The 24,873-nt window shown below is 40.0% G+C and overlaps 2 protein-coding genes across 3 annotated transcripts in view; one reads left to right on the top strand and one right to left on the bottom strand.

The window, feature by feature from the left end:
* Positions 1–625: 625 nt before the first annotated feature.
* TUBAL3 (tubulin alpha like 3) lies at positions 626–10,233 on the bottom strand. 2 transcript variants are annotated; one of them, XM_074325041.2, is made up of 5 exons: positions 10,180–10,204; positions 9,754–9,821; positions 6,417–6,660; positions 3,690–3,842; positions 626–2,228 (listed from the first exon to the last, which is right to left on the bottom strand). In XM_074325041.2, exons 3-5 carry the CDS (start codon positions 6,517–6,519, stop codon positions 1,264–1,266), a joined length of 1,221 nt encoding a protein of 406 aa, XP_074181142.1. In that variant the 5' UTR covers positions 6,520–6,660; positions 9,754–9,821; positions 10,180–10,204; the 3' UTR covers positions 626–1,263. The 2 variants fall into 2 exon arrangements, with proteins under 2 accessions (XP_074181142.1, XP_019593741.2); XM_019738182.3 differs by lacking the exon at positions 9,754–9,821 and having other exon boundaries at positions 10,180–10,233.
* Positions 10,234–16,942: 6,709 nt separating this feature from the next.
* The window catches only part of NET1 (neuroepithelial cell transforming 1), a 37,756-nt gene continuing 29,825 nt past the window's right edge, over positions 16,943–24,873 (top strand). The window contains exon 1 of the mRNA XM_019738261.3: positions 16,943–17,207. Within this exon, the coding sequence (XP_019593820.2) occupies positions 17,080–17,207 (128 nt within the window). The 5' untranslated portion in view covers positions 16,943–17,079. The remainder of the gene's footprint in view (positions 17,208–24,873) is intronic.

Consider the following 24,873-nt stretch of genomic DNA (forward strand, 5'->3'; position numbering starts at 1 on the left):
TCCGACACCGCTACTGTTTCGCTTCCAGCACCGGGCAGGTGGGGGCGGGGCGAGCTCCGGGAGGGGAGGGAGGGGCCGGCTGGTCTCAGTGCCGAAGGCTCCGTTCTCTGCTCGGCAGTGAGGGCTTAAACCACTGTTTTCAGCCTTCTTCCCTCAGTCTTTTCTCCGAGGTCTCTGCCGTGAGCGTTGGGTTCAGCCGTGTTATATGCTGCCCCCTCAGCCCTGTGGAGCCCTGGCGGAGCCCTAGCAGTCCGATCTCCCGCAGCTGCGGTAGCTCCGGGAAGCTGCGAGCTCGGAGCACTGAGCTGGGTCTGCGTCCTGTGCCCGCGCGGCTCCGTCTCCGCGCGCTTCTCCCTTTCCTCCTCCTTCCACTCGCGCGAATCTCCCACCTGTAGGTGATTTCAGTCGGTAGTGGGCCTCTTCGTCTTGCCTGTCTGCTGTGCAGGGAGTCCTTTGTGGAGTTTTTGTTGTTCGATTCTTTGTAAATTCCAGGGGAGCTTTACAGAGGCTCACCTCACGCCGCCATTTTTCCGGAAGTCCTACTAAATGTTTTTTAAACTTCAAATCTTTGGGTTACACCCCCTCCAATCCCCAGGGCTTCTCATCTAGCAAGTCCATAGTGAAGTTCAAGAGTCTGCATTTTTTCCTAACCTTCTGAGATGGTTCTAAGGCAGGGTCCTGCGGGCCACACTTTGAGAACACCTCCTCAAGAAAGGGAAACTGAAAGAGATCACTGTTACCTTCTGACCTGCAGGACACAGAGATTCCGATCTGTGAAAGAATCGGAAGAATATCCTTGTTGTTTGTTTGTATAAAAAGCAAACTGAGAGTGTAAGTCCCACATTTGGAAGAAGGAAAAGAATCATACTGAAAATGTTCATTATTTAATCAATGTACAAAATATATAGACATGGGGGAAATAACATTAATAATCAATATTGTGTTGTTTTCTACCTCAGGCACAAGAAAGGGAAAGCATTAACTTTAGGTTTTCATAGTCTCTTGGTCAAAAAAGTAAAGAATAAGCCAGGTTCCATTCTGACAAAAAAAAAAAAAGATGTGACCCAGAAATTCAAAGGACTCCAAACCTTAGAAGATTCACAGGTCGCAGTCCTGAATTACATTAACAGACAAGGGAAGATGTTTTCACTGTTAACATTGGACCATTTAATTTAGTGTAGGACTTTGGGTCTTGCTTGATTTGGTTTTATTCTTCTTCTAATCACTAACTATATGATTGAAAAGAAAGCACGACACTTCAACTTAATATTCATTTTTACCATCATATCTGAGACTTGGGCCCATTTCCTCATAATCCCTCTCCAGAGCTGCCAGATCCTCCCTGGCCTCTGAGAACTCCCATTCTTCCATGCCTTCTCTGATGTACCAGTGGAGAAACGCCTTCTTGGCATACATGAGGTCAAACTTGTGGTCTAGGCGGGCCCAGGCCTCCACAACTGCCGTGGTGTTACTGAGCATGCAGACAGCCCGCTGGACCTTGGCCAGGTGCCCCCCTGGCATCATCGTGGGCGGGTGGTTGTTGATGCCCACCTTAAAACCAGTTGGACACCAATCTACAAACTGAATAGAGTGCCTTGACTTCATGTCTGCAATCGCTGCGTTCACATCCTTGGGGACCACATCCCCCCTGTAGAGCAGGCAGCAGGCCATGTACTGCCCCAGTCTAGGGTCGCACTTGACCAGCTGGTTGGAGAACTCAAAGCAAGCAGTGGTGATGTCTGACACAGAGAACGCCTTGTGGTAGGCTTTTTCAGCAGCAACAATGGGGGCAAAGGCTGTCATGGGGAAATGTATTCTTGGATAAGGTACTAGGTTGGTCTGGAATTCAATTAGGTCCACATTCAAGGACCCTTCAAACCGGAGGGAGGCAGTAATGGAAGACACAACCTGACCTACCAGCCTATTAATGCTCGTGTAAGAGGGGCGTTCAATGCCAAGTTGATGATGGCAGATGTCATAGAGGGCCTCGTTGTCCACCATGAAGGTACAGTCCGAGTGCTCCATGGTGGAATGGGTGGTGAGGACTGAGTTGTAGGGCTCTACCACAGCAGTGGAGATCCTGGGGGCTGGGTAGACACAGAACTCCAGTTTAGTCTTCCGACCATAGTGTATCGAGAGCTGCTCCATTAAGAGAGATGTGAATCCTGATCCAGTGCCTCCTCCAAAGCTCCGGAAAATCAAAAATCCCTGAAGTCCACTGCACGGTTCTGCCTGGAAAAGGAAATGAGATGTGGGAACTCAGCCAAATAAGCTCAGAGGCAGTGGCAAGGGTGGTGGAACGCAGCAAGTTCAGGAAGCCCTGGTTTACCACAATCAACTACACTACAAACATATCTACTTGGAAATGTACTTGAGTGGTTACTTCTGGGGTGGGAAGGCATTTTGGAGGTTTACTATAAGCAAAGCATAAATATTCAGCCATCTTTCGCTGGATTTCCCTCCCTGAGTTTATCTGTATGTGATCTAATGCAAGATCTTTATCAATAACAAAGAAAATGACTAGAAAACATTGAAGCCATCTAGTCCCCCCCACCATGTAGATGAAGTACCTGTCACTTCTGTGCCCAGTCTACCGGGCTGGGGTAACGGGCATTGTATTACCGAATCATTATGCCAAACACCAAAACATTTACTCGAAAAAGGGTTCTCCAGACTCAGGTCCTTAAAGAATTAACTGTCAGTACTGTAACTATTCTCCAGGTAGGATGTGTCTCCTGTTAACTTTACAGATAGTAGTTACTATTGGAAAATGACAAGTTTTAGAGTGCTGTGGAAGTCTCTGCTAACAAGATAAACCATGAGTTAGAAAAAGCAAGAGTAGATGAGGACTAGTCATAAGGAGGAGGAGGAGGAGGAGGAGGAGGAGGAGGAGGAAGAGGAGGAGGAGGAGGAGAGGAAGAAGAAGGAAATCCTGTCATTTGCAACATGGATGAACCTTGGGGGCATTACGTTAAATGAAATAAGTCAGACAGAAAAAGACAAATACTGGATCATCTCACTCGTGTATGGAATCCAAACTTGTAGAAATGGAGACTAGAATAGTGGTTGCCAAGCACTGGGGGGAGGGAGAAATGGAGAGATTTTGGTTAAAGGGTTCAAACTTTCAGTGAGAAGGTAAATTCAAGTTCTGGGGCTCGAATGTACAGCAGGGTGACTCTAGTTAACAGTATTGTATTGTATATTTGAAAGTCGCTAAGAGAGTAGATCTTCAATGTTGTCACCACAAAAGAAATAAATGTAATTATTTGAGGGGATGGATGTGCTAACTAACCCTATTGTGGTAATCCTTTCACAGTACATGTGTGTACAAAATCATGACATTGTCCACCTTAAATTTACACAATATTATGTCAATTATATCTCAGGAAAGCAGGGGGGAAGGGAATACAATAAAACATTTCCTCATAAATCTAACAAGACAAAAAAGAGTAGATGGGGCTGTACAGAAAGTGTGAAGGCTTCTGCCACCCTTCCTCGGTAACCAGGTGTAAGCAAAGCCCACATTGGGACACTTCCCAGCTGTGATCATCACAGTAGGCTCCAAGGAGACAGGTTGGGTGGTGATGCGATGATGTGGGTGGTAGAAATGCTGGTGATGCTTGGGAGGTGTCCTGCTGGATCCCAGGCACTCAGGCCCCGCCAACCCCAGCTGAGGAGATGGGAGCCACTTGCCAGCTTTCGGATCCTCTCTAGCACAAGGTCGATCATCTCCGACCCCACAGAGTAATGGCCTCGAGCGTAGTTGTTTGCAGCATCTTCCTTCCCGCTAACGAGTTGCTCTGGGTGGAAGAGGGAGCGGTACTTGCTTGTTCGAATCCCATCTGCAGAGAGAAAAGCAGGTCAACCACTCCACTCTGCCCAATGCTAGCCCTCTGCGAGTTCTCGCACAGCCCTGGACGGCGATTCCCTTCCGTCCCACCAATGTTGTAAAGCAGTGGATTTAAACTGCTGACATGGCCTTCCTTAGTCTAGGAAAAGGTATAACTAGTCCCTATAAATTGGAAGTATGTCTTTCCATCATACACTCTTTATTAGTTTCTTAGGGCTGCTGCAACAAATTACAAGAAACCTGGCAGCTTAAAACGAGAAATTTATTATCTCACAGTTGGGGAGGCCCATGGTCCAAAATCAAGGTGTAGGCAGGGTTGTGTCCTCATCTGAGGGAGAAATTGTTCTGGACCTCTCTCCGAATTCCTGGGGACTGATGACAATTCCTGGAGTTACAGGCTAGCAGCGGCATCATTCCTTTCTCATGCAGGTCCCTTTCCCTGTGTGTCTGCTCTTCTTATAAGGACACAGATCGTTGGACTCAGCCCACTCTAATCCAGTGTGACCTACCTTAACTAAGGACATCTGAGAAGACCCTATTTCCAAACTAAGTCATATTCTGGGGTTGTGGGTGGATGTCGATTTTTGGGAGACACTATCAACCCACCACACACCCTGTGGCATTTGGGAATTTTAAGACAAGTATTTCTAGCCACAAACTGCCAACTGTGTGGTGGAAAAGCATACCAATCTAAATTATTAGCAGGATGCTTTAAAAGAGGCTTTAACGAAGAAGGGGTGGCATGCTCAAATGCCCACGTGACTCAAATGCAGTTAACATAGATGCACAAAGCAGAAAAACCGATGGGAAGATGTTGGGAGCATTCAGTATAACCAAGGTCGCCCTTGCCTGGTTTCAATGCCTTTTCATGGAATCTCAGAATGTCACCCTGGTTACAGCAGGATGCTGCATAGTTAGCGGCATGTGTTCAAGAATCAATTTCCTGCAGGTATATCTTGCCTTTCTCACTTAGCTATAGAGCAGGTACTTATGTCTCTAAGCCCCAATTATTTCACTCCCCAAATAAGGATAATAACCAGATCCACCCCACTGAGTTATTATGAGGATTAAATGAGGTCACGATGCATGCCCCATAAAATAAGAATTATAAATAATAATGATAAAACTGACTTCCCAACATGCATTTATGCAGATTTGTCTCACTATATGCCATTGGCCTGGGCCCTATAGTTATCTATAGTTGGTCCTAGAAGCTCACTGCCTAAGAGGAAAAGCACTAATTTTCTAAGACCAAGATGGCTCTCAATTCACCTTGCTCTCCTGCATATGAATTTCTAAACCACAATTTTGTACATCCCCAAATCTTTAAATGTACTAAAATTGACTTTAAATGACTTTTGACTAACACAGTAACACACACACACACACACACACACACACACACACACACACACACACGACTACCAAAGCTGGGATTTTAAAAAGATAGATTTATAAACAAGACATAAGTGGGCTATGACTTTGGGTGGACTCTTTGCTTCTCACCAGAAGCTCTAAAGCTGAGTTCAGTACAAGGAGGGAATTTATGGAAGTCTGCTTCTCCATGGTAATGTCCAGTTGAGATCTTGAGGGTAATTAGTTCCACAAATCTTTCAGTGAAACCCACTTTCTTGGAGATCAGCCCAAACCATCCACTGCAACTTCCTGGCACTTTTACACGTTGCTCAGAGACTTTAGTACCTGGCCCAGCATCTTGAACCAGCATCCTCAGGGACTTCCATGGGTTTTTAAATGATGATTCGATGGTGCCTTCGTTTTCTTACCCCCAATGTCATTCAGCTCCATTCCACTTGAAACACCATCACTCAAAACTGTCCCTCCCACCCCCGCAAATCATAAATTTGCAAAATCCTGTCTCTGAGCACACTTCCTTACTTCCCCCTACGTAGGTCCACAACTCAGCCCTGACTATCCTTCTAGCCTCCTCACCCATCACGGTCCTACTCACACCTGAAGTTCCAGCCACACTGAACTCCTGCTAAACTCGCGTGGTCCTTTGTGCTTCTGTGAATTTGCAAATGTTGCCTGAGGAGACCTCTCATGACTCCCCACGTACTCACCCTGCCTCGGTGATACCTCTACACCTCGCAGAAATTTCTATTATTGTGACATTGCATCATACGAAGTTGACATTTTTCAAGTAAAAAAATTTTGTATGGCTTAACTTAATACATCTATTACTACTGTTATAACTCTTTACATTTTCTTCTCTACTCTGCTTTTCGACACTGCTTTTCTATTAAAAGAGAATGGCTTTTATGAGAAGGCAACCGTGGGGTCAAAGCCAGTTGTACCCTCAATAACTCAATGATCCAAGGCAAGTTCCGTAACCTTCCCAAGATGCACTTTCCTCATCTATAAATGGAGGATGACAACAATGTTCCCTGACAGAGCTGTTAAAGATCACTTGAACCTTCCTGGCTGACACCACATGATCCTGTTCGGAGAGACTCATATCACCTGACAATCCCACCCACTGACACCTGATTTGTTAGTTTTGATTGTGGACCTGGTCAAGTACACTGGAACATAAAACTTACATTACCTATAACAGTTGGCTCCAGGTCCATGAAGAATGCTCTGGGCACATACTTCCCAGCTCTGGTCTCCCAAAAAACGGTATCGAAAGAGGCAGCCGTAGGCGCCATCTTAGCATTTTCCAACCGATCCTTTTTACTGTCGAGAACAGTGCCATCAGGCTGGATCCCATGTTCCAGGCAGTAGAGTTCCCAGCAAGCATCCCCAATCTGGACTCCAGCTTGGCCCACGTGAATGGAAAGGCACTCCCTCTGAAATAAGCCATAGTAAGTTAGAACTGAGCAGGCCTTTTTAGATCTCATGAGCCATGTCCCTCAGCACTTCTGCTTAAAACTGACAGAGACCACGCCAGCTTATGCCAACAAAAGAAATTTATTATAAGGCTAATTGAAAGTGTCTCATGGAACCCCAAAACCAGGATACAGGCAAGCTTTAGGAACAATTGAACCAAGGACTCCAATCCCATTAAAAGGTTTCTTTCAACAACATAAATTAAGCACCTATTGTATACTAGGCTAAGTATGAGTTAAGACTGTCTATAATTATATCTGTAAAAAATCAAACTGTCCCACTCAGAAAAAAATTAGCTAGTTATTGGAAAGGAATAAAACCAAAATCAATGTATAGCCTTGACACATATTTAAACCCATTACAGATAAAGGTGTTACCTTTTTATATCTTGAGATTTTACATTTACTCTTCATATGTGCTCTAAACAAGGAAGGATGTTCTAAGTTTAAAAGTAGTAGAAAATTTACCAAGGAAACATGCAATAGATTTAACACCTAACTGTATATAAGGCACTTTTATATCCATCAATTAAAAAAACAACCCACCTTGAGACAGCTACTAGATAAATAGGCAAATGACATAAACAAATGATTACAAAAGAAATAACCTGAAATGTGAAGATTTAGGCACAATGGCATTCACAGTATTATTATTTATAAGAGTAAAAACCAAAACCCAACCTACTTAACCATTCACCTATGTTGTTGGACATTTAAAGGTCCGTCAGTACAATGGCATGTTATATAACCTTCAAGTGTTTACAAAAAAAACAGTATGACACGGGAAATGCTTATTATGAAATGTTGAGTAAAAAGTATGTAAATTATGTAATATATGATGTCAAATACATTTTTAAATAAGCATGAAAAAAGCCTTTAAAAATGCATCAAAATATAACTAGTTACACCTGGGTAATGATTACTTGTTTAAACTTTACTGTTTTCATTCCCCCTCATGGGCCTCCATTCTCCTATCCCAAAGTACCATTCACATTTTTTAAAAGGCAAACAGTTTTTTTGGTAATTTGTTAAAGAAACACAAATATCTCTTCATCTGAGAATTGAGTTTTGATTGCTACCGTCATAGAACAAGTCTAAGCAGGGGAGTCTTATCCAATGAGATGCCTGTTTTTTGCATCATAAGGGCCCCTCAAGCTGTTTGCCAGATATGCAGATAGGCAACACTCCCATAGTCTAGGGCTGCACTTTCCCAAGGTCTGAGCTTCAATTACAAAAAGACCTCTAGTCAGAGGGAGGGAGGGAGTCCTGGCCAGTCACACCCCTGCAATCTGGCTTGGACTCTGTTCCTGCTGGGGCATCAAACCCTTGTACTTTGTCTCCTCAAGTCACGAGGCATAACACAGCCCTCTTTGCTTTATGAGGAATTCAAGCTCACCTCCTGGGTACTTCCCTCTTGTTTCCTCTCTGTGCAGCCATCAGTCTCTCATGACACTTCACTTTGTACCAACCAATGTTCCAACCTCTGAGGCATATAAAACTCAAAAAAGAATTCCACCATAACAACCTTTTCACACACCCATCTTTCCTCCTGTTGGACTTCAAATGATCTCAGTACATCAGCTACTGTCATCAGATCAAAAGCTACTGAAACCCCTAGATACGGGTAAAAATTTAAAAGGGAGCAATTCATAGTTTCTACATCATGAAAACCACTTATATGTAGATTTCTCTCAGTGTCTGTGGCCTGTGCTCACAACAGTCACAATAAAAATAATCACCAACATAAAAAAAAAAAATTGTTGGTCTTCATGTGGCCCATGTAGATGGAAAAGGGGTCACATGTTAAACCAACAAGCTCAGGAGGCCAAAAATAAACACGTAGGATTTGCGTGAACATAAACATTCCTAACGAAGGTGGGCCATGGCAGGAAGTCACATCTTTAGCCTGAAGCTTCCTTAGGTAGTGAGACTGTCAGTTGTCTTTTTTCACCTAAGATAACATCCTAGGAATGTCAGTAATCCCTTTTTCCAGATCAGAGCAGGAAACTACAGAATCCCTTATTGTTATTCCTGTCCTGATTACCATCTCTATGTGCTATAAAACGCGAACTATTACCATCCTGCACCCACCAATGTAAAAGACGTACCTGTAGCTTCAATTTACTTTTATCCAATCCCAGAGATTTCCCCTTTGCTTTCGCCCTCCCCCTTAATCTACCACCAATGGATTTCATGTACCCCTCCTCCTTTGATTCTACCTATAAAATAAGCTGCACACCGCCATTTTGCAGAGCATTTTCTCAATCCGTTGAGATTTTGCTTCCTGGCAATTGTCGTCAGTTTGGCTCAAATAAACTCTTATAAGTTTTCTCTTAGACTGGATGTATTCTCGTCGACATTCATTACCCAAGTGGTCCAGACAGAGGAGTGATATCATCCTCGGCAGGAGTACACGGCCCAACAAGGACCAATCTTGCCCCTAGGGGCTTGAGAAGCAATGGAGTTTAAAACATAAGGGCACAAAAAGCTATTTTCACCTTTTTCTTCTCTTAGTCTTTTCCTCCTTTCCAAACGATCTGTTAAAATATTAAGATCAAACTATAAAATAATAAAAGATTGTAAAATGCCCACTGAATATCAATATTGATAAGTGGTTATAAAAAATAATACAGAAGATCTCCTGTACTCCTTACCCATTTTCCTCAATGGAAATATCTTGCAAGACTATAGTCAATATCAAGCCCAGAATACTGAATTGATACAGTCAAGACAAAGAATATTTCCATTGCTACAAGGATCCCTCATGTAGGGAGGCATAATTTTCAGAGCAAAACAATTTAAACATCCTTAAAATGTTGGAGAGAGTGTCTAGTGGGGTGAGAAGATCAAAGATGAAAAAGCGATTTGAAAGATTGCTTCCATTTAAGAATTAAAAATTCTAAGATATTAAATATTACTGTGACTGGCACATAAGAGGTTAAAAGGAAAGCAGATCTTAAAAGGTGGTCCCCAAACAGAATTATTTAAGTAACTATTCATTATCGTCCCCAAGCACTAAACTCAAGAGAGGACAAAGATGTCAGTGCATTTTACCTCGCAGCACGGATCAGCTTAGCGATGGTAACCTGGGTCTGAAGTCCCCAGAAACTCTAAGAGCATAACTGAAAGCAAAGAAATTGATTGCTATAGAAAAAATCAGCACACCAAGTCTCAAACAAATGAAAAACTAAATGCTTCAGCACTTCAATTAAAGGAGGTGAACAACTGCAAACCTACTAAGCTTCCCCCCGCCCCACCCCAAAGCAGCAAAAACTACAGCTGAATAGATAAAGGCTTATTCAAATCTGCTTCAAATGTGGCCATTGAAAGAAACAAATGGCTGTTTAAAATTTTCTTCTCTCATATTAATAATTTATTAAGAATTGCTTGGTGGAGAAGAGGGCCAAATACAATTTGTAAAATTTGCTACAGCACCAAAGCAACACTGTCAACAACATACAAGTAACCGTGGCCACTTACCATGCCGATCTAAAGGTGCCCCCAGTGCCCCCTGGTAATGACTGAGGAGTGTGCCCAGGTGAGCCTTATCACAGGACAGGAAGTGACTCCACCTGCGGGCTGAGCCCTGGTTTCACTTAAAGCAGCAACAGCCTCTTTTCAGTTTTTCATCTTTCTAGTCTCAAAATAGCTGTAGTGGCCTGAATACCCTGAGATAAAGCTGTAATTAACTGAGATTTGCAAAGGAATTAAAAGAAAACGAGAAAAATCTCTTTTGTAATGTAATTTTTTCAATGAAACTTTTTTTTAAAGTAATTTCTTTTTCCCTTGAAAAACTAAGTCTGAAAAGAAAAAAGTTTCCTCAAGTAATAATAATTGGAATTTCAAGTCTGGAGAGGTCTTCTGGTGTGATAGTTTTATGTGTCATCTTGGCTAGGCCACAGTGCTCAGTTATTCAGTCAGACACTAATCTAGGTATTGCTGTGATGGCACTTTGTAAATGTGGTTAACATTGACAATCAGTTGACTTTAAGTAAAGACTGCCCTTGATAATGTCAATGGGCCTCATCTAATCAACTGAAAGGCCTTAAGAGCAAAAGAGCAGCTTCAGCTCCTAAGCAAGAATTGCCAGTCTGCCAGTCTGCCCCACCAATTTCAGTCAGACTCTACAGCGCCCATCAACACATAAACCAAATCCTTGAAACAAATCTCCATATATAAATATACTACTCCATTATCTCACATATATAAGTATATAAATAAATTTCCATATACAGAGGGTGCCAAAAAAATGTATACACATTTTAAGACGGAAAAAACTATTAAAATGGTAATAATATACACCAATAACAAAAGATGAATACAAATCATGTTTGACTTCTGCAATTACAAGAGGTGCTCAAAGTGGTTACCATCAGCATCCAGACACTTCTGATTATGGCAAACTACTGCTTGAACAACGTTGACCAAAGTGTCCACTTGTATACTTTTTTTGGCATCCTCCATATATATATATATATGTACACACACATACATATATACATATACATATATATATATATATATATATATATATATATATATATATATATATAGTATACTGATAAAAGTGAACTGGTATCTTAAGATGATTAACCATAGAGCTGGGAGGACTATGGGTTGGAGCTGGGCCCCTTATTAATTCTCTAGTTCTGACTTCCGGTTAAACTTTGTGGTAACTTCTGTGGCAGGGATTCATATATATATATGGAGAGATTGAGAGAGAGAGAGAGAGAGGCCATCTTGGGAAGTCTCTCTCTCTTGTTTTTGCACGTGCATTCACACGCTGCCGTGATGGTCTCATTTCTTTTTCTTTTCCCAAATAAACTGCTCATTTGGTGAACTACCTGGAGAATTATTTTGTCCAGTCAACAACATATACATACATAAAAAGTCTTAAAAGAAAAAAGTGTGCGTGTGTGTGTGTGTGTGTGTGTGTGTGTGTGTTGTGTGTTCTGCTTCTCTGATAGAACCCTCACTGACACACAAGGTGGCTCTCTTTAGGTCCTGAAAAAGAGTGAAAAAACTTGCAAGCATTAAAGTTTGGTGTCTACGGTTAGGATTTCAAAATTCCTTTCTTAAATCTTTTTTAATATAGACTAGTCAATTACTGGCTAAGGTAATGAGAAAAGGAAATTCTTCTAAGAAAATCTCGTTAAAAAAAAAGAAATCCTCAGCTCTGAGAAATAATTCCGAACGATGTTCTGACATTTCAGAAGTTATCTTTGCTAATTCTTTGTTGGCAGCCCTGACTGCACAACCCAAATCACTTTCCATTGTCATTCCCACACCCACAATGCTCACATTTCTCTCTTTTTCCTCCCCATCCTCCTCTCCCATTACTAGCATAATTCAGTATTTTAAAGCTTCACTGTCCTCTCTGTAAGATAGTGTAAACATACAATAAATTAGTCTCAATCGACTTCTAATTAATAGTGCTTTTTCTGGCCACATGTTTTTCTTCTCAAGTTTTAGTCTCTTCTGAAAACCTACAGTAAACACTCCAGTTTCTAATTTTTTGTGTGTCTTTCATTGGAATATCTGAAAACAAACCTTTAGAGAAAATAGATGATTGACAGATGCAAAAAAATGAAACAACATCCCCTCTCCACCACACACAATAGATTTTAAGAAACAGCAAACCTTGGGAGAATTGGATAGCCACGTGCAAAAGAATGAAACTGGACTGCTATTTGTCACCATGTACCAAAGTTAATTCAAAATGGATCAAAGACTTAAGCATAAGACCTGACACAATAAACTGCATAGAAGAAAATATAGGTACTAAACTTATGGACCTTGGGTTCAAAGAGCATTTTATGAACTTAACTCCAAAGGCAATGGAAGTAAAAGCTAAAATAAACGAATGGGACTATATGAAACTTAAAAGCTTCTGCACAGCAAAAGAAACCATTGACAAAATAAAGAGGCCACCAACTGAATGGGAGAAGATTTTTGCAAACAGTGCCTCCGATAAGGGGCTAGTATCCAGAATATACAAGGAACTCATGCAACTCAACAACAACAAAACAAACAACGCAATTGAAAAATGGGCAGAGGACTTGAAGAGACATTTCTCCAAAGAGGACATACAAATGGCAAATAGACATATGAAAAAATGCTCAACATCACTAATCATCAGAGAAATGCAAATCAAAACCACAATGAGATATCACCTCACCCCAGTCAGAATGGCTATCATCAACAAGACAAATAGTAACAAGTGTTGGAGAGGCTGTGGAGAAAAAGGAACCCTCATACACTGTTGGTGGGAATGCAGACTGGTGCAGCCGTTATGGAAGGCAGTGTGGAGGTTCCTCAAAAAATTACGAATAGAATTGCCATATGACCCAGCAATCCCTCTCCTGGGTATCTACCCAAAAAATCTGAAAACATTTAGAGACAAAGACACGTGTGCTCCAATGTTCATTGCAGCTTTGTTTATAGTGGCCAAGACATGGAAACAACCAAAATGTCCTTCGATAGGTGAATGGATAAAGAAGTTGTGGTATATATACACAATGGAATACTATTCGGCGGTAAGAAAAGATGATATAGGAACATTTGTGACAACATGGATGGATCTTGAGAGAGTAATGCTGAGCGAAACAAGTCAGACAGAAAAAGCAGAGAACCATGTGATTTCACTGATATGTGGTATATAAACCAAAAACAACAAAAGAACAAGACAAACAAATGAGAAACAGAAACTCATAGACACAGATAATAGTTTAGTGGTTGCCAGAGGGTAAGGGGGGTGTGGGGTGGGGGGTGGGAGATGAGGGTAAGGGGGATCGAATATATGGTGATGGAAGGAGAACTGACTCTGGGTGATGAACACACAATGGGATTTATAGATGATGTAATACAGAATTGTACACCTGAAATCTATGTAATTTTACTAACAATTGTCACCCCAATAAATTTAATAAAATAAAATTAAAAAAAAAAAAAAAGAAAGAAACAGCAAACCTGATTTCAAATTTTCTGCCCCATTATGCCAGAAACACTCTTCAGCTTAACAGGTAAGATTATTAAAAGTTTTTTTCATAAAATAAGTTTACTGTAGACTAAGCTTCCCATGGGCAGCTTAAGAAATCATAGCTTCGATATCTTTAAAGCATTCTTCTAATTCTGATTTTTCTGTAAAACAGGAGTCTGATGAAAGAACTGAAATATCTATGATGCAGAGTGGTAAATCAGATTGTTGCAAGTGGCAGAAGACAAAAAAACACGGAGCTCACGAGAACTGTGAATTGCCAGCATTGTCCCTCTAAAATCCATTATAAAACAGCTGGTATATATTGTGTGACCTTACTGGTTGCTACAACCAGCATATGTATCACTTGGTAAGCAATTTTACAAAAATAGAGTTTGACTTACTTAGATAATGTAAGAGAATAATTTTTAGAATTATTGATATACATATTAATTTATACTAGTATAATAGTTGTTGAATATGTTTAATATCAACCTACATGATGAGTGCTGTCATTGAGTATGGCTGAAGATTTTGAAAGTGATCTTTGAGGATGTCCCGCAATACAATATTTGTAAATCTACGGTTGAAGAAATTTGAGTAATGTTTAGGTCCAATTAAGATAATGGGAATATCTTCTCAGGGAGGGAAATGTAGAGTCTGATTTTTATAATATATATGAAAGCTGAAACTTAATCAATTCCCTCAAACCTTGCCCTAAAGAATATGTTAATAGAGGTGGATGGTTTGCATGGAGCTGGAAAAAAGAGGAGATTCAGGGAACATTTGTCATATATTCAGGCAGAGTTCTAGGCAGAGTAAGATGTTGCATTTAGGGGCAGGGATGTTCAAACACCAGAAAGTTTACCTCTTGTAGGATTAAGATAGTTCACTGGATTTTACCATGTCTCCAATGACCACCCTTCAGAATAGTCTACTTTCCTTTGCTCAGCATCTATGGTACCAAGCAATTTTCTGATTAAAATTTGTCTCCTGTTAATTCTTTCTCTAATATCCAACACAGGGCCTGGTGTACTATAATAGGAATTCACTAAACACTTGTGAATAATTGAAGAAAATATAATAGTAAGTTCCCAAGTATCTGAAAATTGGAAAGAGATTCTCAGCAGTATTCTGAGAATCCCCACTCAGTTGATGTGGGAATTCTCCACACTGAAGATCCCTACATCAACATCCGGGATTATCTATCACTTTGGGAACTGATTATTAAAGTTCCCAGAGAACTGACCATCTCTAATTATACCATCAAAACCAGTTTCAGGACCTGCAGAGCTGACAGACTCTAAATTCTGGAGCTCTCACTAAAATATAAGGTTGAAATGATGAAATTGCTGCTTTGAAAATGTCAAATGTTGGAGATTTCACAAGGTATGATCTAAATGCGTACGTCCTATAAAGCTCTGTCTGGGTAGAGATCAACTCCCTAGGTGGCATGTCTGTGTTGTTTTACTCTAACAAAGCAATACTTTCTTCTTTAATTTTGGGGGGTGGTAGGATAAGGTAAAATAGAGGTGGATCTTAACTATGGGCATCTTACTCCCTAACTTCTTACCCTCCTTAAAACTAAAACATATTTTCCCTTGTGTTATAAATGTGATGTGCGTTCACTACCTCACAAGTAAAAAAATTATACATACAAGAAATTAAAAAAAATTTAATACCCAAAGTCTGATCTCCTAGAGACATTTTAATACATTGATTTCATATTTTTCCTTTGTTAAGTCTCTTATGCATAGCTCTGAATATACAAAATATACCTTTATATTCCATTTTTTTAAAAAACTTTTATTTTTTGTGTTTTTCCAGGACCCATCAGCTCCAAATCAAGTAGTTGTTTCAATCTAATTATGGAGGGTACAGCTCACAGTGGCCCATGCAGGGATCAAACTGGCAACCTTGTTGTCAAGAGCACTGCACTCTAACCAACTGAGCTAACTGGCCACCCTATATTCCATGTTTTACTTAAAAATTACAATACACTATTCTATAACACACTTCATAGTTAATTTTTACTGGCTGAAAATATTCTTTCCAGTGGATCAACCATAATTAACCATTTCCCTACCATTGTTTATTTAGATTGTCTTTACTTTTTCTGATGCCATTAAATAACAATGCCATCAATAACTTCACATTGTAGGGAAAACACAAGTTTACCCTCAGGGTGTCCAACTCAGCATGAGAGTTAAAATGACAGATAACAGATTAACAAAAGAAAAGCAAACAGATTTTTACATGAACATGGGAGCCCCCATAGGAAAATGAAGACCTAAAGTGGCAAAATCTAAGTGCTTATATACTAAAACAGAGGAAGAGAGGCAATTGGGGAAAAGTAACTAAAGTATATGGGGAGACCAAGGGAAGATAAGAGTTATTTTAATAAGGTCTGTTTGTACAGAATTTGGTCTCCCTTGACTCCCCGCCATCTCTGCTGATAAATATGTGTCTTTCCTCTTAGTATAGGGAGGGCAGCTTTCACGTGGCTTTTAGCCCCTGCTTTCAGGAAGAGACCCAGAGGCCAGAGTGCCCTTCCCGCACCTGGTGTTCGTTAAGTGCCTGTAGTTCAAAATGATCCTAACGCCAAAGTAGCACATGTGGGGCTGGCATATTCTGCCACCCTTCACTGCACATACAATTTTATTTCCTAGGACAGATTCCCAGGAATAGAATCATAGAGTCAAAGGAGAGGTTACTTTTAAAGCCTTGGTCACATAAAAAGCGATATTTAAAATCAAAGAATGTACTATTTAGCATTTTTTTATTTGAGAAAGTCCTTATTTGATGTTGTGCGTTTTGCTGCCTTCTTTATTCTTTTGCTGACTGTCTCTTCTGCACTGGGAGACAAAGGGGCTCATGATTAGATTTTAATCGTTTCCTAGAGACAGTCCTGAAAACACATTTCCATTACCTTTGGTAATTGGGGATTTATCTTACATGAATAATTTAGCATGTAGGTGGCCAATAAACAAACCTCATCTTACGTCATTACTTTCAACCTCTCTTGTGCCCTGGCCTGCGGTGAAAGTCCTAGTAACAGTGAGAGGTATCAGGCCTTGAAGATTCAGGAATGGAGTCAGAATTAAATCCAAGGCAACTCACTAATCTGCAAGGATATTCCCTCCAACCATCCTTCCTTTCCTGTTTCTGCTCGAGCGACAGGAAGGGAAGGAAGAGGGGCGGGACTCATGTTTCCTAGCAACTGCCCGTTGTCCCCTGATTGGCTGGCCGAAACGCGGCCGCCATTTTCAAACCCCAGAAGATGGCGGCGGCGGCGGCAGCGCGCTCGTGACTGAAACTTTTCTGCGAGCAGGAGTGGTCCGGCGCGGTGCCCGTCCCTGAGGGCCTCCCGGGCACCCGGCCACCGCCCCACCCCACTCCGTGCCATGGAGCCCGAGCTGGCGGACCAGAAGCTGCCCCAGCCGCGGAGGCGAAGCCGCCGGGTGTCCGAGCTCTGCGCGGGCGGCGCCGCGGGGCCTTCGCCGGACAACCCCTGCCCGGAGCCTGCCGGCAGGTGAGCACAGGGAGCAGCAGCGACTGGGGACGCAGGCAGGTGGTCCGAGGCCCGGGAGCGGGACAGGGGATTTAGGCTGGTCGCCCTCCTCCTCCGACCTCCCTCAAGTGGGGAGCGCGGGCTGACCGCGGGGGGATCGGCTCTCCGCGGCAGCCGGGTACTGGCTGGAATGGGGGCGGTTCCGAAACATGCAAATGAGGAGGCTGAAACTGTCCAGGAGCCCGTGTGGTAGAGGGAGAGGGATAGTCACCCGAGCGCGGCGACTTCTAACAGACACCCAGCAGTTAACAATGCCGGAGCCCGACTGCCTGATGTGAATCTTGCTTCTGTCACCGACAAGTTAGGTAATGCATGGCCCCAGCTTCATGTATGAAGTGGGAGTGGTCATAATACCTGTCTTGTAGAGTCGCTGTGAGGATTATGAGTTAATGCAAATAAGTCATATAAGCATCTGAAATGCTTAGAATAGTGCCTGGTCCATAGTAAGCATCCAGCAAAATTTGTTGCTGCTATTAGAGAAAACCATTGACTCATCCATTTTAGTATTGAAAGAGGAGGCCATGGAAATTAGTACAACTTCTTTTGTATATTAGGTTTTTTAAAGCTGAGTGAAATGTCACAGCTAAATACTGGGCATATTTTGTCCTGTATTTCCAAACTCCTAATGTTCTATTTGCCATGCGTCCTCCACTGTATGTCTCTAAAGATTTGTGTTAGTAATATTAATCAGTGAAGCAATTACTTTGACTCACATAGCCACTTTCAAGGAGCTCTTCCTTGCAAACATTATAAATATTTTAATATTTACATAATTCTGTTTCTGCCCTTTGGGACCTTAGGAGAATCCATTGAACATTACATGTCACCTCTATGGCTGGAATATAAATATATAGTGATCCTTTTAAGTGTTTTGTAATATTTTCCTTTTAACAGACTCTATCCATTGGTAGAAAGATAATACCGTGACCTATGATCTACCAGTAGTGATGGACTTACTCTTTAAATTTTGTTTTTCCAATAAAATAGATGACTTGTAGAATGAATATCCAGGGTTTTAAGGTAAAGTCTCAAGCAAGCTAGCTGTTTTATAAACTCAGATCTGAGGGTTTCTGTTTCTTTTAAGGAAACTTAACTTTTTGGGTGGACTGTTTTTCAAAACATTTTAAATTAAATTAGGGCCTATAAACAAAAAACTGAGCCAGGACTGTCATTATTATTACTATTTGTTAATATTAATAGTTGCTAAAAATAAAAGGATGTCCACTAGCTCCTAAGACTATTTGCTTCCACATCAGCTGGCTGCACTTTTTAACAGTTTGAGATGTTATTTGCATATCATAACATTCATCCATTGTAAGTATGCAATTCAGTGATTATAAGTAAATTTATAGTTGTGCAACCATCACCACAATCCACTGTTAGAACATTTCGTCACCCCAAAGATGACCTCAAGTTTGTTGACAGTCCCCACTCCCACCCCCACGCCTAGGCGGCCATTAATCTGCTTTCCATCTCTATAAATTTCTATTTCTGGATATCATATAAATGGAATCACGCAATATGTAATCTTTTGCATCTGCATGTCTTTCCTGTTATCCATTATTAGGCATGCATCAATATTTTCATTCCTTTTTATTGCTAAAGAGGATTCCACTGTGTGAAATGAATATTCCACATTTTGTTAGTCCATTTACCAGTTGTTGGAGGTTTGAATTGTTTCCAGTTTTGGTTATTACAGATAATGCTGCTAGGAACGTTTCCATGCAGGTCTTTCTGTGGACATGTTTTTGTTTCTCTTGGGTAGATTCCTAAGAGTGGAATGCTGGGGCACTTGGTAAACTTATGTTCACCTTTTTAAGGAATTGCCAAACTGTTTTTCAAAGTCTACTAGATTTTTTAATGACGTATGTTTTTAGATATTTTTTTATTACCTACTGTTACTTGTTGCTGTCATTGTCCCTTGTACCCTTGCTCCTGAATTTGATGCTGTGGGCAAGGCAACCTGTAAGTATGTTAGAATTGCATAATACAAAGGCTCTAATGGGATGTTTGGAATGTGTGTGTGCTTGTTTCTACACGCTTAACTGTGTTCTAGACTAGAGATGTTCTAAGCTGTATCTGTTATTTGGGACTCTCAGAGACAGGTGACAAACCCCATGTGGTAAGGGATACATGATTATCAGCTCTCCCAGAATCTTTATGAGGTAGGAGAAGAGACAGTTCCTTAATTACAAAGACGCTGAGCAGCCAAAAAAACAGGAGACGTCTATTACATGAGACTGACCCAAATAAATGAATTGTTTCCGTGATAATTATCTTTTTGTTTTGCCTGATTTGCAAAGAAACTGAGAACCGAATAGTTAGCATCCCCGAAATCAGCAAATGTTAACGATAGAGAATAGTTCACTATTTCTAAATTCTTTCTACATTCATGGTAAAATGTTAATCTTAACATTTTTAATTTTAGCTTTTTTTCAGTTATGTGTAGTATTTTGTAATTAGGCTGAGGTATTTATTTGAGTTGCACTTGTGGTGTGTGGGAGCAACTTCCTTAGCCCAACAGTTACATTTCAGTACTACGGTATTGTTTTCACATAGGAAGGAATTCTCAATAGATCTGGAGGCGTCCCAAATAATTTTCAGTTATACTTTGTCATATTTTGGGTGTCCCTATGCTTCAAGTCTTCCTTCTTGCTAATTTCAATGACTTACACTGCTATAATCCTATCATTAGTCCTATTTTGCTTGCGTTTTAAAAACTTTACTTTGCTAACTCATTTTGGTTGTTTGTCATTGTAAACCCCTAAATATCTTCCTTATTATAAGCCAGTGTCTTTATGTTTTTGTAGCTTGTTTCCTTTGTAATTGGAAGAGTAATCTCACTTATGTTGTGTGGTACACTTTATGAAAATATTCATTGAGGTACCTTTCCGCCATTTATAATTCCAATTCAGCTCTTAATTATCTACCATGATAAGGGAGGGCAGTGACACAAATCATAACCTCTGAAAATATCGTTTGGCTTAAGAATGAATTAACAGGATAATTCCCTTTTTGAACAACTTCATCAGTGCTTTCTTTAGACTAACACTAACTTAGTGTAGAAATAATATACATTGTTAGAAAACATACCAAATAATATGAAAGGAAGTATGTTAGAGGCCAAGGAATAATCCCAAAGAGGTTAATAATAGGAAACACAATTTTATATATCCTGCTAGTTCCTTCATGCCTTAAGTGTTATAATTATTTAGATGTATGTAAAAGGGATTTGGACAAAAATTCTTGAAAAGAGGAAAGACCATCCCTTCTTATTTCAGCCTTTAAACTCCCCTCTAAATGGACTGTATTGGGTATCTTCTAGAAAGGGCAGTTATAATCGTAATGCTTTGTGAAATCAAAATTTTTTTTTCCCCACAAGGATTTAAAATAGCTATTATATTTTGAGTATGACCCCTGTGAAAAATGACTGTGTCTTTCCAAGATTTTTAAAGTTGGCAGTGTCTCACATGCTTTCTGGACACAATTTGTTTTTTGGGTTACTTTTTTCCATGGGTATTCAAAATAAATAGTTACTTGTTATTGGAATGGGAAAAAATAGCATTACTGTAAAGCTGATTATAGCTAGTGCTGGAAAGAATCTTGCCATCCAATTGGAAATATTTTTTCCAGTTTAACCTGTTTAAAATTCCTAAGAACTATTTTTCTTTCCAGCTTTCAGACATCGAATTCATTCTGATGTCAGTATGGTCAATTCTAGGGAATAAATAAAAAAAGCTTTGGTTTTGTGTTCTCCTTAACACTTGTCTTATACCTAAAAGGCAGTGTTTATTGAATATTTTAAGTGCCAGTATGATTACTACTTTGTAATAAATATTTGTATTAAATTAAAAATAGTTTGAGAAATCACAATTGCTGCTTTCTCAGCCCCGTCTCCAATTGAAGGCTCTGTTTAACCATGTGGTAACACTTCCCTCGAGCAGTGTTTTTTTTGTTTTGTTGTTGTTTGTTTTTAGTTTCAAGTGTACAAAATGTAATAAACATTTATATCCCTCACGAAGTGATACCCTCCCCATCTACTACCTCTCTGACATTGTATATAGCTGTTAACAATAATGTTGACTATATTCCCTATACTGTACTTTACATCCCGTGACATATATATGTATATATGTATACATACATGTATTTAATTATAGTTGACATACAATATTATTCTACTTCAGCTTCAGGTGTACAGCGCAGTGGTCAGGCATCTACACAGTCTATGAAGTGGTCTCCCTGATGAGTCCAGTACCCATCTGGCCCCCTACATAATCTTTACATTATTGACTGTATTCCCCATACTGTATTTCGCATCCCCATGACTATATTGTAACTGCCAATTTGTACTTTTTAATCCCTTCACCTTCTCCCCCTCCCATCTAGCAACCATTAGTTTTTCCTCTATATCTCTTAGTCTATTTTTATTTTGTTTGCTTGTTTATTCTGTTCTTTAGATTCCATATATTAAGTGAGATCATAATGGTATTTGTTTTTAAGAAGTGTGATGTATGGACTTGTGGTATGAAGGTCTTGTTTTCCCTATAATCTTGTAGCATTTATTTATAATACAGCTATGTATGTTTAGCCATATGAATTATAATGTATTTCAGATGTCTTTTGTGTTTAACTTAAACACCTTGTTCCAGTGTTTTATCAAAAATCATACTATTTTCGTCATTGTTGCTTGACTTTTCTATAGTGGCATAATCATTTCCTTAAGTTAACTTGCTCCACTAAAGAGACCCTTTTGAGCTCCAAGAGTAATACAAAGCTTACTGTGTTTTCATTTGTTGAATAGACACAACAGACCCAGAATGGAGTCAGTTGTGCCAAGCTCCACATCAGCAAACTAAGATTTACTACTTAGCCTAATTGCAGTTTCAGCTTCCCAGGAATGTAACCTTTTAACCAAGTCACATGGAATTACCTGGTCAGCACTAGTGAGGTGATCTGTCTGATAGGATAGGTCCCTTCCCCTCAGGAGGGTGACTGCCTGAAACAGTGCTTTCTTTACTAATAATGTCCTTTTTCCACCCCCTTTCTGCCTCTAAAAACCTTCCGTTTTGTACAGCTTTTGGGAGGAGCTTCTTTCTATTTGCTAGATGGGATGCTGCCCGATTCATGAATCGTTCAATAAAACCAATTAGGTCTTTAAAATTTACTTGGTGGAATTTTTGTTATTTAACAAATCTTTCCCAAACAATTATTTAGGAAATACTTGCTTTAAATACCTTAAGATCTTTTTGCATCTGTTTCTAGTTATTATTAGTGACATCATATTTCACTGTGTTAGGAACCTTGGTAATAACTGAGTAGCCATAGGGAGGAAAAGGGAAATCTACCCGTGTTGTCATGGAGCCCTGTTTCTAATTTCTTCTCAAACCTCACTGCTATTGCTCAGCCCCTTACCATTATTGTAAGCAGTATTGGAGCTGCCTCCTGACTGGTCTTTCTGACCAATCTTGCCTTCTTCCAATCCATCCTTCTCCTTACTTAGAATTCAGTAGCTGATAGCAGCCATGCATACTCAAGATCAAATCCATACATACTCTTTAAGGGTTGTATGTAAGGCCTTTTATCATGATCTAGCCCTTCCTTATTTCTTTTGATTCTCAAGCATAAGGGACTACTTGCAGTTTCCTGAATATAATTCATTTCACTCCTTAACACGTGCTATTCCCTTTGTACAAAGAGCCTTCCTGGCTCTTGTATGCTGTGCTAATTGCTGTTTCTCTTTGATTCAGCATTAGTATTACTTTATTAATCCTTCTGTGAAGCCGTTCTGACATCCTCTTTCTCCTGTAGCCCTTTTCCCTGTGCTCCTTGCCAAAATATAAACAAACTTCGGCTTTATATTTAGCTTTGAAAACTGTAGGAGCCCTTGTATTTGATTTAAGCTTGTAAATTATTATAGGAAAACACAGCCATCTGTGGTGTTTCTATAACTTACAGTGCTAACAAAGACCATGAGGATCAAGGATGGAGACAGAATATACAAATGGATAATGGACTTGATAATCCAAGAAGTTAAACAATAACTTCTATAACAATTGGCCCCAAATGACCAGGATTTGATAAATAACTACCAGCTTCCATAATTTTTGTTCTCCCTTCTAACTTAGAACCAACTAGAGTAAGCCATACTGCACCCTTAATCAATCACGTAGGATGACCTCCTTCTATTAGGTTGGTACAAAAGTAATTGCAGTTTAAAAGGTTAAAAATTGCAAAGACCGGGGGTGACCGGTTAGCTCAGTTGGTTAGAGCACCAAGGTTGTCGGTTCAATCCCTCCCTGCAATGGGCCAACCCCAGTTACTTTTGCACCAACCTAATAGTTAGCCTGCCTGCAGCTCCCCTGCTACAGCCTCGAATCAGGGCATATGGGAAGTCATCCCTTTTTTCTGCTATAAGGCTTTCCCTCTTCAGCCTTTTTTTCTTTTTTTCTTTTTTTTCCCTTTTTTAAGATTTTATTGGGGAATGGGAACAGGACTTTATTGGGGAACAGTGTGTACTTCTGGGACTTTTCCAAGTCAAGTTGTTGTCCTTTCGGTCTTAGTTGTGGAGGGCGCTGCTCAGCTCCAGGTCCTGTTGCCATTGTTGTTGCAGGGGACACAGCCCACCTTGTGGAGTTGAACTGACAACCTGTGGTTGAGAGCTGGTGCTCCAACCAACTGAGCCATCTGGCACTGGCCCATGTGGGAATTGAACCAGCACCTTTTGGTGTTAGGAGCACGAAGCTCCAACTGCCTGAGCCACCAGGCCGGACCCCCTCAGCCTGCTTTTGAGTTTGCCTGAATGCAGGCGATGGTGGCTGACTCCCTTGCTATAGCAAGCTTTGAATAAGTAGCGTTTGCTTTTCTCATTTGGTTCATCTTCATTTATTTTTATAAGGGAGAAAAAAATAGTATGTTTATTTACATCTGAAGCAATTGACAATAAGTATAGTTTATAAACTATCATCATTTCCTGTGCTCGTTCTATTTTGCAATTTTTCTGTGTGTTTTATAAACAGAGGTTTATACTTTATAAAAGGTGAAGACAGGTTTTTGTCATAAGGATTCTCTTTATTTCTTTACGTTGAATGAAAAGATGACACAAGAAAAATCTGTCACTTAATAAAGAACAAAATTCTAGTCAAATTTTAATCTAACCAGAGTCTGACCTTTATCTCAGATGTAGTATTCAGAGCTTTTTATTTGGTTTATTAAATCATAATTTTGAAAAATCAGTACATGAAAGAGGTTTAATATGACATATAAATTAAATGCATTTGTTTTATTATATTAAAGAGTATGCTTTTATTGTTTTTAAAATATTAGGCACAAATGTTAAATTTTATCAAATAATTTTTTGCGTCATTTACTGTTTTTGTTTAACTTATTTGTGCAATATATAATGAAATTTCATATAATTGAACCATGTATATGTTCCTACAAAAAACTGCTTGGTTTGGTGAATTATTTTCTTTAAGTACTCTTAATCTATTCACTCATTTTATAAAGGCTCTGTCACCTCTGTAGAGATTCTGAGAGTAACCAAAACCTGATTGTTTTTTTTGCATACCCCCCCCTTATTGCTATAATTGGATGACTATTAAACGACTACTTGAAACAGTTTTGA

Source organism: Rhinolophus sinicus, chromosome 1, assembly GCF_057876585.1.
Source record: "Rhinolophus sinicus isolate RSI-liver-muscle chromosome 1, RSI-T2T, whole genome shotgun sequence".
Classification (NCBI taxonomy): domain Eukaryota; kingdom Metazoa; phylum Chordata; class Mammalia; order Chiroptera; family Rhinolophidae; genus Rhinolophus; species Rhinolophus sinicus.